Source organism: Condylura cristata, unplaced genomic scaffold (assembly GCF_000260355.1).
Source record: "Condylura cristata isolate star-nosed mole 26May11 unplaced genomic scaffold, ConCri1.0 scaffold00023, whole genome shotgun sequence".
In the NCBI taxonomy this organism is placed as follows: domain Eukaryota; kingdom Metazoa; phylum Chordata; class Mammalia; order Eulipotyphla; family Talpidae; genus Condylura; species Condylura cristata.
Genome location: NW_004567124.1, coordinates 19,577,725 through 19,595,959, shown reverse-complemented (window position 1 = coordinate 19,595,959; position 18,235 = coordinate 19,577,725). Strand labels below are relative to the sequence as shown.

At 35.7% G+C, this 18,235-nt stretch overlaps 1 protein-coding gene across 1 annotated transcript in view; it reads right to left on the bottom strand.

Annotated features, from left to right (window-relative positions):
- The window catches only part of SECISBP2L (SECIS binding protein 2-like), a 40,735-nt gene extending 23,075 nt beyond the window's left edge, over positions 1 to 17,660 (bottom strand). Inside the window, exons 1-7 of the mRNA XM_004687818.1 lie at positions 17,450 to 17,660; positions 9,972 to 10,150; positions 7,737 to 8,061; positions 5,769 to 5,904; positions 3,506 to 3,735; positions 3,187 to 3,211; positions 2,769 to 2,884 (exon numbers count right to left, since the gene is read on the bottom strand). Coding sequence (XP_004687875.1) covers positions 2,769 to 2,884; positions 3,187 to 3,211; positions 3,506 to 3,735; positions 5,769 to 5,904; positions 7,737 to 8,061; positions 9,972 to 10,150; positions 17,450 to 17,473 — 1,035 coding nt within the window. The 5' untranslated portion in view covers positions 17,474 to 17,660. The remainder of the gene's footprint in view (positions 1 to 2,768; positions 2,885 to 3,186; positions 3,212 to 3,505; positions 3,736 to 5,768; positions 5,905 to 7,736; positions 8,062 to 9,971; positions 10,151 to 17,449) is intronic.
- Positions 17,661 to 18,235: the final 575 nt, after the last annotated feature.

Below are 18,235 nucleotides of genomic sequence, written 5' to 3'. Positions count from 1 at the left end.
AAATTTTGGGTTGTGAAATTTAGAACTATGCACCAAAACAGCTGAAACCACCTGAAAATCCCCATGACTAACAACTGGTCTATAAAAGAGATTCTTAGATTCTTTCAAGGAAGTAGACTGCATGGCATTAACTAATATAGTAATACAACAAATGTAATTCTTCCTCAGAATATGCACTGTGGCAACAACAACAAAAAGACAAACTTTTTTTTGTTTAGGAAGATGCCACCTTATCAAGGCAATCCACTCTGTCTAAATTGAGGGGATAATTTAATGACCAATGGAATAAAATTGAAAGTCCAGATTTTCAGTAGATTTCAATCGAGTAGATTTCATTATATGCAGAAATTTAATAGGAGATGAAGGGAGTTATCTCAACTCAGTAAAGAGATGGATTTTTTAATAAATGGTGGGAGATAATGGTTGCCACTCAAATGGAATAAGATTTAAATGTGAAAAAGTAAGACCACGATCATATTAGAAGACAATAGGTAAATTCCTGGGCTCCCTGGTGGCCTAGGGAGGGATTAAATCTCAGCACTAGAACCATCAAGGTCTGAGTTCCATAGCAGGCCGGGGAACTAACCCACACTTGGCTCACTTGGCTCATCTAACTACTGCTCCCCTCAGCAGTGTATTTCAGTATATCTGTCTGTTCCGCTCCCCACTCTGATAAATCTTCCCTCCCACTCTAGACCTCTGGCCTGTACCCCGGTTCATCTATGTAAAAATAAATAAAAATTTAAAAATAAAATAGGTAAATTCTTTTCTAATGATGACTTAACTAAAAATGAAGAAACTTGGGGAAAAATACTTAAAGTCATCAAAGTGGAACAGAAATAGGGGAGAGAAGATAAAGGCAACAGAAGAACATGATATTTTCTTTTTCAATGATTTGCATTTTGAACATATTTACAAAACAAAATCATTTTTTAAAATGTAAGTTTTCAGAATCTTTTCTTCACTCAAAAATAAGGCGACATCAGTATTTACAAAGGCTCTGTCTTGTCAAGTGTTAAACATTTAGAAAATGTTTCAAAAAATGCTAATTCAACAAGTATGATATACAGGTATAAAAAATAAGGTAAGTAAAACAGAAGCACAAATCAGAGGAAAGAATGCACAACAGTGCTGGGAAAACTGCTTAAACTACTTTGAAAATCTACATCACTGTCATACAATGTATCAAAAATACATTTGAGATTAAAGTCTTGAAATATGATGCTATAACTAAGTGGCAAAAAAAAAAGTATTTATTTGACTTCTAGATCTTAAACCAAAGACCAGAAATTGTAAACTAGGAAGTAATTTGACTGAAAAGCAAAAAGTTTGTGCATGTCAAAAAAATCAAACAAATGCATAAGAAAAGAGTAAGTTTAACAAAAGCATCAGAGGTAGAAAACAGTTCACTGTCTGTTCCTTTGAAATGAAGAGAAAACAAATACACAAAAGTTAGTGTATTATATCAATTTGCCAAAGTTTTTGTTGTTTTTTTACTATTCACCAATAATTCTGAGGCAAAATCAAAATGTTTTCCCAGTAAAATTAATTCCTTGCAGTGGGTTAATACCAAAACCAACAATACTAAGACTGGAAACTTGGTAGTTCTAACATAAAATTTCAGAACTAAAGTAAATAGTTCATACTTCTGTTTATCTAATCTATATAAACAATTCTTGTTTTAGCTCTTTGTTTTTAATCAAATAAAACTAGATTGCCTCACAAGCCTGCCACAAATAACAATGACTCATTTTTGTGATAACCATAGGGAAGAGGACACTATTCTGCTTGTTTTCCTGGCAGTCTAATTTAATGTTAGGGTATATCTGTAGTCCTTTATTTCAGGGAGGTAAAGAACAGGCAAGTATTTGGTCTATTTAATCAATTAGTAACTGCTCTTAGTTCACCCACATATGTGACTTTCCTTAACTAGATTCAGGAATCCAGTAAAGTCACCTAGAAAAAGGAAAAATGCTGACCTATACACAACTCCTTGACCTCATAAGCAATGCCAAAAGGCAGTATTTTCCAAGTCTGTGGCAGCATAGAGCTTGTTCTCCTCTACTACACCTAGATCTTACTTCCCTGTCTGGCAGCAATAAAGCACAGGCAGCCAGCACTATAGCACCCCACAGCAGGGCATGGCTTGCTGCATTCACAGTCACGGAAAGGGATACATGAACAAGGCTACTGCCCTGAATGCCAAAAATCAACACTTACAGCATTAAAATGCTTTTAAGATGTTTGTATAAAAGGAAAGGAAAAAGTAACACTGATGAAACAGGTTTGGAGGGTTATTCTCTTCTAAAATTAAAAAAATATCATGACGTGTTTCATATATAGAAAGGTAGAAATGATCCACAGTCTCTACCACCATAGTCCATTGTGCTTCCTCCCCTCTTTTTTTCTCGCTCCTCTCCGCCTTCCCCAACCCGGCTGCTTCAGTTCTGTATTTCTGGAGAGGATCCTAATGTTACCTCAATTAAAAGAACAAGTTAAATAAAAAAGTAAACACAAAAAAAGGAAATAAATCATCACTCCAAAAAGGGTAGAAATGGTACACTATACACTCAAATACACATCACCTAATTTGAACATTCCACCATTTTCTTTCATTATTTAAATAATAATTTTATTGGCCAAATCATTTTAAACTTATGTTACCACATTTTACTTATAAAAATGAAAAACTGTCCCTCAAAAGTACTGTACCACTTAAAATAATTCATCTCACAATAATCAAATTTCTTTAACCTAATTCAAATTACCTGTGAAATATTTCTTTGCTCAGTTTGCCTTCCACCTCTAGAAAATGTCTGGTTTTTTTCCATCCAAGGTTTTTTCTGAGTTGCCTGGCAAGTTACATTGGACCAGTTTACACCACCTATATGAATGAGATTTTTAAAAATATGATCTACTTATAAAAGAAGCCAAAACTTAAACCATCCCCACTATCATGGCATTCAGTCATCACAAATGTAAAACTGGAATTTTTTTCTATAATCTCTGATATTTCAGTTCTAAGTGTCATTTTGTAAGCTGGCATTTTTCTCAGAAAAATATTCTGTTTTCAAATTAACTGGAATCATTGGAGGATTTCGATTTATTCTGCAACATCGGCAAGTTTCATGCTTAAAAACAAAACTTGGACATGGACAAAAAAGAAAGGTAGCATAAAATAAGTACCTGCACAGATAGATGATTCCACATGCTAAAAATAAAAACAAGAAAAGACTATTATTTTCTGCCTAACGATTAACACCATATACCCCAGTAAAACATTTCACAATTTACTCTAGTGTGAGGTACACTCATTAAATTAAAAAAACTACTCCTTCATAGACAAGTATTTTTGTATCAATAATAAAATACACAAGATAGATTTTTAGCAACTCTTTTATACTATAGGAATTGTTAGTGAAAACAGATACTTAAGCTTTAGCAGAGGGCACAAGATAATACTGACATAGGTAACTGATAAAGAAATCAAAGCAATGTCACATACATTCATGGTGCTAGAATCAGGATTTCTCAGAGCCCCTGCTACAGATTGGTTGTTGCTGTGTTTAGGGCTGCAGTAGCCACTGTCACTGTCAATGTCAGCTTCACTGGCACCCTGCTCACTGGATGACTCAACAGTAGGGTGGGACGCTCTTCTCCTCCTGCCTTTGGGCTTCCAGAGCATGGTGGCAGAGCTCTCAGAGAGAGACTTGTTAGCAATGTCTGATGGGAAATCTATAAGACAAGGAAAATATAACAACTCTGTGAAGACCACGGTGACAATTTTTTTTTAATTATCATTAAGGTTCTAGAAAATAAAGATATTTAACTTTACAAACAAAGAAAACAGGTTTATACTTTATGAAAGGATCATCAAATGTTAAGCTGTTCCTGATAAATTGGCTTATAACATGTTTATTATGATAAGAGAATAAAATATTCATATAACTAAAACAGTAAAACAAACCATCTCCCAATTTATAAAGGGAACATCACCAACCCACCTTGGACCACTACATCCTCCTCCCCTGTGTTTATCCTCATTTCTTTAAAGACATCGATTTCTGTGTTCCTAAAACATGAATCATGTAATTTTGCATTTTTTAAACTTTATGAAAATGAAATCATACTGTCTTCCCATTCAGTCCCCCACCCCAACACTGATTTTGAGATTCTGCACATGTGGCTATAATTCAATAATGTCACTGGAATACAGAATGACTATACAGGAATGTACATAATATATTCATCTTTTGTACCACTGATAGGGCACTTGGTTTGTTTTGGGTTTTGCTATTAAAAAGAATACTGCTGTAAACATTATATAGACATATGAATGCATATGTGTATATGGAATTCTCTCTAAGGTAAATAGTGCTGTGTTTTAGATACACATATTCAACTTCTATAATGGAGAGCCGAATCATTTTCAAAGATGGTTACAACAGCAGGATATAAATATCCCTACTGATCTACGTATTCATCATATACTTGCTACTGTCTTCTAAGCTGTAATTTTTGAGAATTATTGGGCATAGAAAGATGTCAGTTGTCAGTTTTAATGAGCATTTTCCTGTTTAATATTAAGAAAGAACATCTTTTCTGACGCTTTTTTAAACACTACTGGTTTCTGTTTTTGTTAATTTTACTTTAGGATTGTTTGATTTCTGATTATTTTTCTAGTGGACTATTTTTTACTTTTGCATTTCAAATTATAATCACAAAACATTAGCAAAAAACTCATCTTAACACTTTTCTCCCAATGCAATCCTAAAATCCCCTTTTCCACATTCTGATCATAGGTAATTTTTACACAATATCAATATAATAAGGAGTCGAAGTTTTGTTTAACATGTCATAGAATCTTCAAAATTAACAGAAGTTTCTATATTATTCTATGTATTAAGTGGAGATCCTATACTTAATTTACTTGTTGCCAATTACTGAAAAGGAAGTTATCAATTCTTACCTATTATCAGGACAAAGCTTTGATATTTTATGCTTATACAGTCCTCTAAAAAACTTCTGACAGGGCCCTCCCTAGTGGTACAACAGGCACAGCACGATGAAGCTATCTGCAGGCACTGCAGCACAAGTTCAATTCCCAACCTAGGAGGTGACCACATGGTGTGGCAGACCTCTCCTGACCCACCCTCTGCTCCCCTCAGCAGTGTATTTCAGTCAATCTGTCTGTTCTGCTTCCCACTCTGTCTCTGGTGAATCCTCTCACCCCCACACCTCTGGCCTGACCCCAGTTCTTGTATGCATAAATAAATTTTTAAAACTTCTGACCAAACAATATCTGATAAAATCAAAATTGTTATTTGTGTGACAGTGTTACTCAGAGGTTTGGTTTAGATCTACGTGAAATAAAATACACCACAGAAAATTTGCTAATAATGCACCTTCTATAGGATGTTGGGATGTCTTAATCAATAAAACAGTCACAATTTTGATTTCTACAAAAATAAGTTCTTCAAATTTCCAAGCTGTCTGCAAAGTTCCTTCTCTAATTTCTGAAGGGTCCCACTACTATTGATATATAAAGGGATAAGTAAACCTCATGTTCTGCTCAAAACTATATAAGCAGCAAGCAAGTTGAAAGAATTATGGGCATGGGCTGTTTTATATTTCCCAGAGAATTTCATACAGTGGCAGGATAAAATGAAAATCGACAATCCTGAAAGAGGTACTGACCACAATTATAATGTCAACTCATGGCAACAGGTAAAATCACTTGTGTATATATAAAACAACCTTTGCCTTACCAGTTTGCTGTGAAGCATCTACCAGAAGCACAATTTTTGATCGATTATCAGGACCAGCTGCATTTGTCTCTTTCTGAGTAGCTACATTTTTTACCAGTGGCCTTTTGCTTTTTATGTGCTGTTGTAAAAGCTGTTGCTGATTCAAGGGGAAAAAAAAATTAGCTCACACTCAATATACTAAATACTGTAAAATACACATCCACTATAAAACACACCTAAAATTAATAGCTTCCAACCTATGGAGCAACAGGGTTACTACTTTAGAAGTTCATGAAATTACTCCACTACATAATGTTTTATACATACATTTATATACCACTTTTTGAGTACCAATTAATATTTCTATAAGTAATAAGTTACTTGCATTTTTAATTTTCTCAATCAATAATTAATAGGATTAAATCATGACATACAGAAGTTGTAAATTTTGAGGTCTCTATGGTGGTGCAAGGGGTTAAATCTCAGTACTATGAAGCTATCAGCAGCCACTGCAGCACGAGTTCTATCCCCAGCCAGGGAGATGACCTGCATGGCACGGCAGACCTCTCTGGTCTCATCGGCTGCTCTCCTTAGCAGTGTATTTTAGTTCTGCTCCCCACTCTATCTTTGGTGAATCCTCTCACCACCACCCCACCCCCTGGGCATCTCTGGCCTACATCCCAGCTCTAACATATCCAAAAGCTCAATTTTAGTTTCAGAATTCAATGAAATACAGAGGAAATTTCTGCTTCAGAGTTTAAAAAATATATGTACATGGGCTCCTCCCTGGTGGCACAACACTATGAAGCTATCTGCAACCACTGCAGCATGAGTTCAATCCACAGTCAGGGAAGTGACCCACATGGCACAGACAAACCTCTCCTGTCTTGCCCACTGTTCCCCTCAGCAGTGTATTTCAGTCAGTCAGCCTATTCTGCTCACCACTCTTGTCTTTGGTGAATCATCTCACCCATTTACACCCCCCCCACACACACACACACACCCCTCTCTGGCCTGTACCCTAGTTCTTGTATGCATAAACAAATCTTTAAAAAATATGTGTTGATCCCTTCCTACATTAAAAATCTAAACTGTCACCACTTAACAGTAGATTGTGTAATAGAACTCTGGATTTAACTTCCCAAATTCAAGTGCTGGCAACGCACTCTGAGAAATCATGTTTCTTCAACATTTGAAGGTTATTTACTATTATCTAATTTCTTCTCATTCTCAGAGAGGTTCCCAAAGGATTTTCCTTGTCCCTGTCTTTATGAATGAAGACTATAAACCCCTGTCAAAGCAACTTCTACTGCTTATATTTTAATTTCAAACAACAAAAACTTTTTGCTGAAGATGCAAGGCTAATAGGACGGCTAGAGAAGCAACGACTTGATACAGTCATAAGATGCATCTAATAAGTCGGTCATTCTACCTCTATCAACCCAAAAGTGCTCAGTAGGAAGAGGCTTTTATCCCAAATAAATGTGATTTCACACATTTATCTTCTAACTTCACCCTAGGAGATCTTCTGTTCATATAACAGTAAAATATACCTTGAACAGTAAAGTGCTCTCTTTATTAAAAAATTCACAGATCAGAAAGGATGTAATGAATCACAAATGTTCTTTGCTTCTGTAGATGCTAAAGACTGAAATATCTTGAAGTCATTCAACTCTGCTAGCTGGGTCCAAATTAACCACTTACTAATATTGATATCATTAAGCAATTTTCATTACTAAGATGAATTAATGTGGAAATACTTGTGCACTGCTTATGTAAAACTCTGAAAGAATTAATTTGTAATCACTGTAAGTCATACCACTTAAGAATAGGTGAAAAGCTATTTTGTAAATAATATATCATTAACTACACCTTAATACTGAAGCTTTGATGCTAAATTTCGCATTAAATTAACACAAGTAGCAAAGTGCTTACACTAGTACTAACAGAAGTATCAAACTTAAGAGTCAATCAGAAATAGTCACTTACTTTCGGTACGACTGGTCCTCTGTTACTGTTTCTACTTCGATGACTGGACAATGGGAAGACCTGTCCAAGCTGATTTGGACGCTCATTGCATTCTGTGGTTATAGTATTAACAGTATTTGCTGCCTGAAAGGTGTTGGAGTAAGGTGTAGGAAAAGGGTGATAGAAACCCATAACTTGGGCACAAGGTGCTGGCATCAGCTGATAATACGTGTACTCAGTAGAAACAGGCGGCTGAGCAGATAAAATAGGGTAGGCGAGGTATGGTCCAGCAGGGTTTGGATTGGGCTGTTGCCATCGCATATCATTGTTATATAATGGAAACTGTCTGCAAAATCAAATCAAAAGAGAATAAATCTATTAACAAATCTAAAATACTAAAGCAAAACTCATAAATCATTCTTATAAAAAAGAATATACAACAGTGGTTTCAACTTAATTCTGGAATAGGATATAAAATTATCTAATAAATTACTTGGCTGTAGAGAGTATTATGCATATGTAATAATAATTTAAATGACAGTATAATGGAATTCAACCTGCATTCCAAGGTTTTAAAAGTACATACTATTCTTACTTGTCACTCTACCCTCAACCCCCTCAAGATATTTTTATCTAAAAGTTAATCACCTAGACACTAGTGCATCTGCCAACAAAGGCAGTTCAAAGTTCTCACTTCTCATTCAATGCTAACAACTGTGACAGCCTTCTGCAAAAAGTGGTGTAAGGTGATCACAGTGTAAGGTTATCATTTCGATGGGTGATTTGATTCCTCCACCTCTCATTCTTCACCTCAGTCTCAAGCCTCCTATTCCTCTCTCATACTCCCCTAACCACTTGGTCAAGTTCAGTTCTTTTCTTGGCTCCCATCCTTGGCAATGAAAGTAAGTTCCCGGTCCAAGGGAAAGAAGAAAGAGGTAAGCCTGCCCACTGCCATTTTATCCCTAGCATTAGAGCTTCTAGCACAGTTCCTAAAAAGCAGCAGCAAGATCCTTCCTGTCTCAGCAACTCTTTACAGAAGGTTGCTGCTGATGAATGAGGGGCTCACAGAGAGCTGGAGCAAGGAGTTCTTCCAGAATACCATAAAAAAGCAAAATAGAGAAACATTCACTGCCATAATTCTAAAAATAGTTTAAAATAATCTGCAAGCCACTCATGAAATCTCAAAGATTATCTATAAAGGAAGAAAACAAATCTATGCTATTATACATTTGGCAAGTGTGTCAGATACAAAAATATTAAATTGTGTTTACAAATCATTTTAAACAGCTCAAAACAGTTTAAAAATTTTTAATAAAAATGCTAACTTTAAGAAAGCTACCTTAGCTTCCATGGTTCGTTAAAATCCCCCAAACTATTTTTAGATTATCAACTTAGGTGTTTATGGTCTCATATCTCATATATTTAGGATAACTCAAAGAATGTGTCCTAGCACTAATGTGCCACAATGGGTTACAGTTCCATGAAAACATTGATTGCCTTAGCCCTCAGAAGTGTCTGGACAGAAAGTATAGGAACCAGTCACCCCTTCATTTATCCCAGAGTGACAGAAGTAGTACAATTTTTCTATGGGTGATGTAACTTGAAAAAGGCTGAAAGTACTTCTATACAGCAGTTAACAATGAGTTATACTACTAAGTGCTAATCATTCAGACAATCTAAACAGGATTAGAAAGGTAACTTTACTATCAAAAGTTACACCCTAATTACAAAATCATACATTATCTGAAATGTAACATTTTGCTAAATTCTCAAGACTATAGTACAGAAACCAAATTTAATGCGAGTATCAGAGTCTAGGGATATATGCCATCTAACTATAAGTCTCCAAGTTAAAGAATATCCCTTGGTATTTACTTCTTTGTGCATACTGTCTTTGCAAGTATGATTTTGTGCTAATTTAAAAAAATTAATTTCCCGCTTTGAGTTAATTAATTTCAAGTGAATGTCCATAACTTAGTCTAGGTGATATAAACAAAGAATTCCATTTCCTCTTAAAAAAGAATGAGAAAACAATCCTTGCTAACAACTTAACATTTCTTTACATTCAGTTTATTTACACCTCTTAAAAATAGAGAAACAGTTATAAAAGGTTATAAAAAAAATTAAGAAGTACACTTCACCTTTATATATATATATATATATATATATGTATGTATGTATGTATGTATGTATGTATGTCTTTTCCCCTTCCATGTACAGCCCCCTCCCTGCTAAAGAAAATAGTAGATGCATCACCTATTGGACTGGTTCTCCTGCACGAATGGGTAGCAAGTAATCAGGTAACTGGGAATTGGAGTTGGTTCTACACCGGAAACATTTCCATTATCATTTGGGAGAGCCATAGGGATCATAAATGTATCAGGATTCTTCTTCTGAGGAATAAATGGCTCTACCTCAGCTGACAGCTTGACATTCTTTAAAGAGAAAATGAAACACATTATTAACAAATGAGCAAAAACCTAAAATAATACAAATTCATAATTTAACAACAAAAGAATCAGTCTTTAACAAACTGTAATCAGGCCTCCGTGTTCACGCAACATTCAAAGAAACAGCAATGTCAATTTAAAATAGCTGAATGGTATAAAGTTGTTTAAACAAAACCATCAAATAAGGAAAAACTTATCAAAAGTTACAATATCTCAATGAAATCATTTCTTATATAACCAAAGCTATTAACACAATCAAGAGTATAAGGAAGTCATACCTCAGAGTCCAAAAATAAAAGCTGGTAGTAAGAAATCTAGCTTTTCAGACCAAACAATGTGTTTTTAACAACTCTTCTTAAGGGGAAAAATCATTAAACTTCTCTAGAATAATTAAATTTGTTTGACTAGTCTAAAAATAGTCTACTTCTGTCCATTTCAGGAAATTAGATTAGTATCATTACATTAAAAGGAAGGAAAATGTCTAAGCCAAATAAAATACTTAACATAAAGAGAAAAAAACAACTCTGGTTCATAGTGAAACTGGGAAAAATATGAGTACTTCAGTTTTCTAGTAGACAAGCTTAGGAAACTAATGTCATCATAATACATATTTTTGTCTTATAATAAATCCACAGATTTATAAAACATATTTAAACTGAGTGTAAGTATGGCCAGATCTTTGCTCAAGACTGCACACCTATATCTACACAGGCTCCTCCTTTTCCTTTTTTCCTAATAAGCCTGCCCTTAAAAAATAAAAATAAAAACAAAAAACCTATAGTAAGAGTGCACAAGTGGATGATAAAACTATAAAGAAAAGTGAACAACATTTATAAAAGTCAAGATAGACATTACTGTTAGGATAGAATGGAGATACTAGTGGCATAAAACTGGCAGAGTTCTACATCCTAACTTGGGTGATATTTACAAAATTTCATCTCCTTACAATAATTCATTTAGTTGCCCACTGTTTTTATACAGTTGTTTGTTATACTTAATAAATTTTTAAAATCTAATTATAAAAGCCCTCCCTATGGTCATATTCTGCAAAACAATGTTAAAAAAATCACATAACTACAACAATCTAAAAACACACTTAATGCATCTTAATGAAGCCAGCAAGTCAACCCCAATCCCATGTTTCAAATCAATTTCTTGAAAGCAACAGTCCTCACCAAAACTTTCCGCCAACAAATCCACTAGGGTACCAAAAATCAGACTTCTCAGAATAAATTTCAGCATTTTTCCCTCACAAAAATGATCTGTAACAAATCCAAGAAATTCTAAAAGCAAGATTTGATAACTCAATCTATAGATAGCCTTTATTCAGAAAATTGTTCTGTAGAAAAGACGTCACCCTAAATATTAGAAATGCTTTTTTAAAGGGGGGAGAAAGAAGAAATCTGAACTAAGTAGTAGTATTAGTTCAATATTCTTTTTCTTTGGCTAAATTAACTCTGAAGTCTACTTTCATACTATTAACCAAATCTAAAGTCGACAGAGTAACAAACAGCATTTACGAACACCTCTGAACTGAAGTTGTTTTCTTAAATTTTAATATAGGAAGTAAAACTCAACTGCTCAAGGCATAAATCAATAATTTTCTCTTAAAAGTCATCAGAAGTCAAAACTTACTTATATCCAGTATAAAATATCAATTTAATGTTTCCCCAATTTGAAATAAAAGTTGATTTTCAACAATAACTGTAAAGGCAGAGGAAACTTGTTTTCATAAACATGCAAAAGGGAAAATTTAAATCACATTTAACTACTCTAAAAATACAATGTGTAAGATTTCTTTTTAAAACCAAACAGCATTTTTGAACATAAATTTTAAAATAAAACTGCTTAATCATCCCCATCCCCTCATAAGTAGTATACCAACTTATAAATTACTTTGATAACAAATTCAAATTCTGCTCAAGTCAAAAGTTGTTAAAAAGTTCTTCATACCTAGTTTCATGTGTACTATGTAAGTTTTATGAACTTAGGCAACCCGCTATTCAAAAGGTATCATGCATAATTTAAAAACTAATGTCTTCACATACACACTGTATATACCTTTAAATATTAAAGCTTGTATTGGTTTCTATTCTAAGTGCAATTCTAGATATGAGAGTTCAACAATAAAACTCACACTAAAATGGTCCTTTGTTTTTAGTAAAAAAGAGAAGCTGCTATAGTCAACAGCTGCACAAACAGAAGATGTCACTAATCTGAACAGACTGGCAAAGTTTCCCCTATAGTTACAACTCTGTATGATTTCAAAAGTTATTTATTGTGACTCTGGGTCCTTTCAGTACACACCAAAGTAAAGCGTCTGTTGTTGTTAAGTCTGAGAAGAAATACAAAGAGCCCAAACTATTCTTACAAATCCACATAATAAAATCCATACAGACAATATGTAGAGCAATAGATTTTGGCACCATTTCAATAACACTAGTACAGAAATTTTTTTAAAATCTGGCGTAGTGTACAACAAAATGTGAAAAAATTAAATTTAGTTACGTCATCTGCTACGGTTCCTCAGTTACTCTACCCGATAATATTGCCGTGCTTAGTCTCTCTGGTTTTGCCAAGATCTACTTTTTGGCAAAAAAAAAAGTGATCACAAATTTTATAGCAAGGAGTTAACCTCTTTAAAAAATATACAGAATAAGTCTAAACAACACAGAACAAAATCGAATTATTACTGTACAACCATTTTCTAAAAAAAAAAATTATATGGTAAACTTATCTTTCAGAAATTATTTAGGAATTTTCCAAATTAGTGGAAAAAATTGAGTATTTGAAAAAGCATTACACCTTTAAATTTCATCACTTATTAAAACCAATGTCAATAATAAAACTTCTTAGGTGTGACCAATTTAGAAAAGCCAAAATTTATCAGGTCATTAAATTATAAAAACCTTGCTTAAAAAAATTCCTAAGAAAATTCTTTCAGATAGCTGAAAGCCTGTATAATTCAGTAAGCAGGCATTGAACACATGTTCTAAAAACCTAAACTGGTTTAGAAAAAATGGCAAACATTACTATGAAGAATACATCAACAGGAACTGCCACTACACTACAAGATAAAACTTCCAAAAGGGTACAAATAATTTTCTCAGATTAAGCAAAGAAAAATGACACCCACTTAAAATCAAAACTGAAGTAAAATATAATAAGGCACTCTCCCACACTGAAATTTCTGTATGTACCACACACCTACAGAAAAAAAATATGACCATGGAAACCCTCCATATATTTCCTATGATAAAGTAAAAAATATATATAAAACAAAACTTTATGTCAAACATTAAGATATTTTACATTTCATAATCTGAAATGTCTTCTGAAAAAATAAATGATTAATATTTAAGAGGTAACTTCTGGCTGCACTGTCCTCTGGAATGGCTTATACTTGAAAGTGTATCATTTACCAAGACAAAATGTGGCAGATACACACACGACACACACAATTTTGCAAGATGTGAAGAACTCTTAAGAGTCAAAGTAGTCAGCTAAGACTGTACTTGCTCTGCAGTAACAAATGTAGTTAAAATCCTATGTTCATAAAAACCAACTTTCCCAGTTTAATACCAGTTTGGGGGTTATCTAATATAACAATTTTTTGGTTTTTATTAATTTATTTTTAAATTTTATTAACAGTATTCTCTCCATCAGGTATCACCATTATCATCTGTTGGAGATTTTACCAGCAAATCACCCAGAATCCAGATTTCAATCCATTGTGCTTCCTTCCCTCTTGGTTCTTACCCCTCTTAACAATCCCTTCTCTTCAATTTTTTTTAATATTTATTTCCTCTTTTATTTGACAGCATTTCCTCCTAACTTCTCCACAGCCTCTGATACTTGACTTTTACCTTTCTTTTTAACTGTTTAATAACAAAGTATCCATGACTATGCATTTGCCTCAGAGTATAGCTTCAGCCATATCCCATACAATTTCATACATAGTATTTAAAGTTTTTCCCAATAACCTACAATTTTACTTAATTTCCTTTCTGATGAGAAGGCTTAAGGGAAAAATGCTTTTTATAAATTTCCAAATGGTATGGGGAGTGAGAGGATTCACCATAAAGAGTATAGAACAGAACAGGTGTATTTAACTGCCGAGGAGAGCAGCGCACCAGAGAGAAGAGAGGTCTGCAGCACCGTGTGTGGGTTAACTCGCTAGGAGATCAGAACTCGAGCCTTAGCAGTGATAGCACTAACTCTTAACTCCTAGGAGGGCCACCAAGGAGGCCCCCTATTTCAGGATTATTAACTAGCTAAAGGAAAAAAATTATGAGTCAGATGACTTTGTATCTTTATTGGTGAACAGCACTTTGCATGAAGTCATGTGTTTGTGATATGTTTTATTTTTCCTAGGAACTAAAGGCACGGGTAAAGAATAATTTTGTAAATTACCTATATTGATGTACTACAAATTAAATCAATGTTTAACTCATTTATGCTAATACAAGAGTAAAACCTCAAGTAATCTGACACTTCAAAAGCCACTATTTATTAAAAATAACCTCAAAACACTGTCCTAAATTTTCTAAAAATAGAAACACTATGCCTTTCTAAACAAAATGAACTCCAAGATTTATTCTTTTTTCCCTTCTTTTTTCCCAGCTTTTATTAAGGACCACATAAAATGTAATTATACCAAGAAATAGCTCTTCTTAGAAAAATTTAACTTTGGCAGTTAAAATTAAGCTATTTGCTTTAATTTAGTATGATCTTGCTAAAAGAGAATACTCCTGAGATTTTCTTCTGTTTTTAACATTATTTTAAACAGTTATGTCAATTAACACTGTCAATCTCAGTACAGTATTCCCAGTAACTTACTTTTTTAATCTTGATCAACATACACAATTTATGCTTTCACACAAAGATTTGTTATTTTTAAAGAAAAGGTAATTCAAGAACAGCAACATGAGTGCCTTCAGGCAAAGTATGCTTAGATTTTTTTTTTAAACTGTACTTGTGCAATACTCCAAGAATTTCAAGTTGAAATGCAGAGAGTTTGTATTAAGTACTATTTTTTTTTTAAATCATACTTCCATGAAAGGCTAACCATTATAGAGTCATGTTGTTTTTGTTTTTAAGCTCTAGGCACTCCCAGAAATTCTGAATATAAATATACTGGTTTAAAAGAAAAATATGAGAGAAAACTGAAATCTAGCACATATCATGTATTTTTATGTGAATTTTACCTAACTAAACTAATTTCATTAGTAAAAATATAAAAGCTACTCCAAGTAACCTAGAAAAGTCATTACATCACATTGTAATATACATTCAAAACTCCACACATTTGAGACATTCAGTTTCAGCCCCTAAAGTAACATAAGCCATGTTAACAGTAACTAAGTTAATGGTTTTCAGCCTCATTTGCAATGATGGACCCCTTTGAGATATAATGAAGTAACAAGAGTCTTGCCCCAGAGAAATGCTAATATAAGCACACTCCTTCCACATCATGGTTAGAACCTTGATTAACGTGCTACAACATGGAATTAGACAAAATAGCACACTTTTTCTGGTTGTCAGATTCCTATGACAATGTAGGGGGAAGGGAGATGGTTCCAATTATTTCTCTAATTTAAGATTAGGCTGGGAAGACGCCAAGAGTTACCAAAGGAAAAATTAGTCAATAAAAAACCTACTGTCATGATTTTTTCTAATCCTTCCATTTCTATAAGGTTAGAGTACTGTGGATCTTGGAGGATGAAAGAGGAAGAGTCTTCATTTAAATAACTTGCTCACAGCACTCATGGCAGTAAAGATAATCACACACAAATAGCTATGCTAAAAGTTACCATCTAAATAGTTAATTACATTTCCTCTAGGATGAAAGGAAACTTAAGTATACATATGGTATCATTACTGGTTCCTGTTGGCCATCACAGTGAAGGACAAAAATGTTTAGCCCTTTCATTAGTTACACACACACACACACACACACATATACACACGAAAGTCATCCAAGAAAATTTCCTATTCACTTGCCAGGGATTGGAATTTTTGAAAGATAACTTTAAAAAAAAAATGCTTAATTAAGTTGTATATAGAATATTCTGAATTACAGAGAAGTCTGTATATATTTACTAAAACTTCCAAGTATTATTATTATTTTGGTAAATCTATGTATGCCTTCATAAAACTCATGGTGCTGTCACGGTCATGAAGTTTTTAAAACTTAAGATTTTGTAAAAAAGAAAAAAACGCACAACTAGCAAAACACTTTGCCAGCTTTCAAAATCAAAACTGCCTCTGACTAACTACACAAACAGGAATTGGGGAAATCTTGCCTGACTTATGCAGGTGCTAAATATACAGCTGCAAAATAATTAGACAAATCACTAGCCTCCACTTTTACCTTTATCTAGTTGCCTAGTTCTACACTAGGTAAGGCCTGCAACTGAAAAGGGAAACAGCTAGTGAATCAACCTCGACTTTATTTAAGTAAGTCGTTTCTTAGATTTCTCAAGATTGGAAAACACACTTTCAGGGGAAACAACTATTATTTTACATTGTTTTTAAACTGTCATCATCATCATCAAGAATTTGATGCAATTAAAAACAAAAACGGAAGACGAGTGGGACGATTCTAAGAATATGAAAACGAACTCGGAAATGAATTCATGTTTCAGAACCTACAACCTGAAAACATTGGGTCAATTAGAAAAAGCCAATTTTTCTTGCAAAACCCAGCACCGAAGGCCAAGTGGAAACCGTAGTATTTCGTATGTTAAAGGGCACATCTCCCGAAGACCATTTCAAAAACATTTCTCTCCCTGGAACGCAGATCCAAGGGCCCCATGCCCCCCGCCCCCTCGTCTGAGTTATCATACATTCCCTGACGTTCTTTCTGGCTGAGAAGCTTCAAACGCTTTCCACCTTGAAAACGCATTCCAGAACTGAAGGGGGGAGGCCGACTTGGGGGGGGGGGGGACAGGAAATTCGCTGAAAGTTGTAAACCCTAGGAAAGCACCCACAACTTGAAGTCTCGATCCCCCATCACCAAGCCGGGGAGGAGGGGCAAAAGCAAGTCCCCATCCCGAAGGGGGTGAGGGGTACCCAGAGCTGGAGAAGCCCCTCGACCCCGGGGAGCATCCGGAACAATGCAGCCGAGCGAGACACCGCCGGGCTCCCGGTGAGGGGGTTTGAGCCCGCAGAAGCGCGAGGGCTCCAGCCGTCCGGGCCTATGCTCGGAAACCGGGGCCCGTCCGGGAAGAAGTGGGCAACCTCCCGCCCCTGGCCCGGCCGGCCCAGCCCGAGCCCGCGTACCTGGTCTGCGGGGGCTCGGTCCATGGCGCCAGCAGCCGCAGGGGGCCCGCGTTAGTCGGTGTGGAGGGCGCCTCGGGCCGCTTTCTCCATCGCCCCCAGCTCGGTCGAGACCGGGCTCCGGACCTCGGCCCCTATCTGGTCCGACGCGGCTACGCCACTGGCCGAGGAGGCGGCTCCAGCTCCGGGAGATGGAGGAGGCGGTGGCAGCCTCGGGGAGGGATCATCTGGGACGGAAGCCGAGCGGGGCCCAAACGGGCGAGGCGGACTCGGAAATGGAGGCTCGCCGAGGGGCGGCGGGGGCGGGTGCCTCGCTGGGCCGTGGGCGGGGTGACAGCGGCCGCCTGAGCTGGCGGTGGCGGTAGCTACCTGACAGACTAACCTGGAGGCTGAGACCGGAGCCTGCGCCTCTAACCAGTAGGGGCTTTACCCCTCTGGATGCTAGCTAGGCTGGAGCCCGGCCTTCTGGGACCCAGGAACATGGGTTCCAGTGCTCAGGGGCCTCAGAAACAGCTTCATGATCCCAAACCATCTCTTAGTGATGCTAGGAGAAACTTTAGCTGCCAGCTATGCACATGATATTTCCTTCTGTTACCCAGTTAAAGGGAGTCATGGGTGTAAAGAAAAGTAACCACATAATGACCACCAGAGAGAAACCAAGTCATCAGCTCCACAAATACTGACTAGGGAATTCATCCTCCAGGTTCATGCCCACTTCTAGGCTCACTGCCAGGTTGATTTCGCCTTTTCAGAACCTCTAATTTTTTTTTTTCTTAAGATTTATTTATT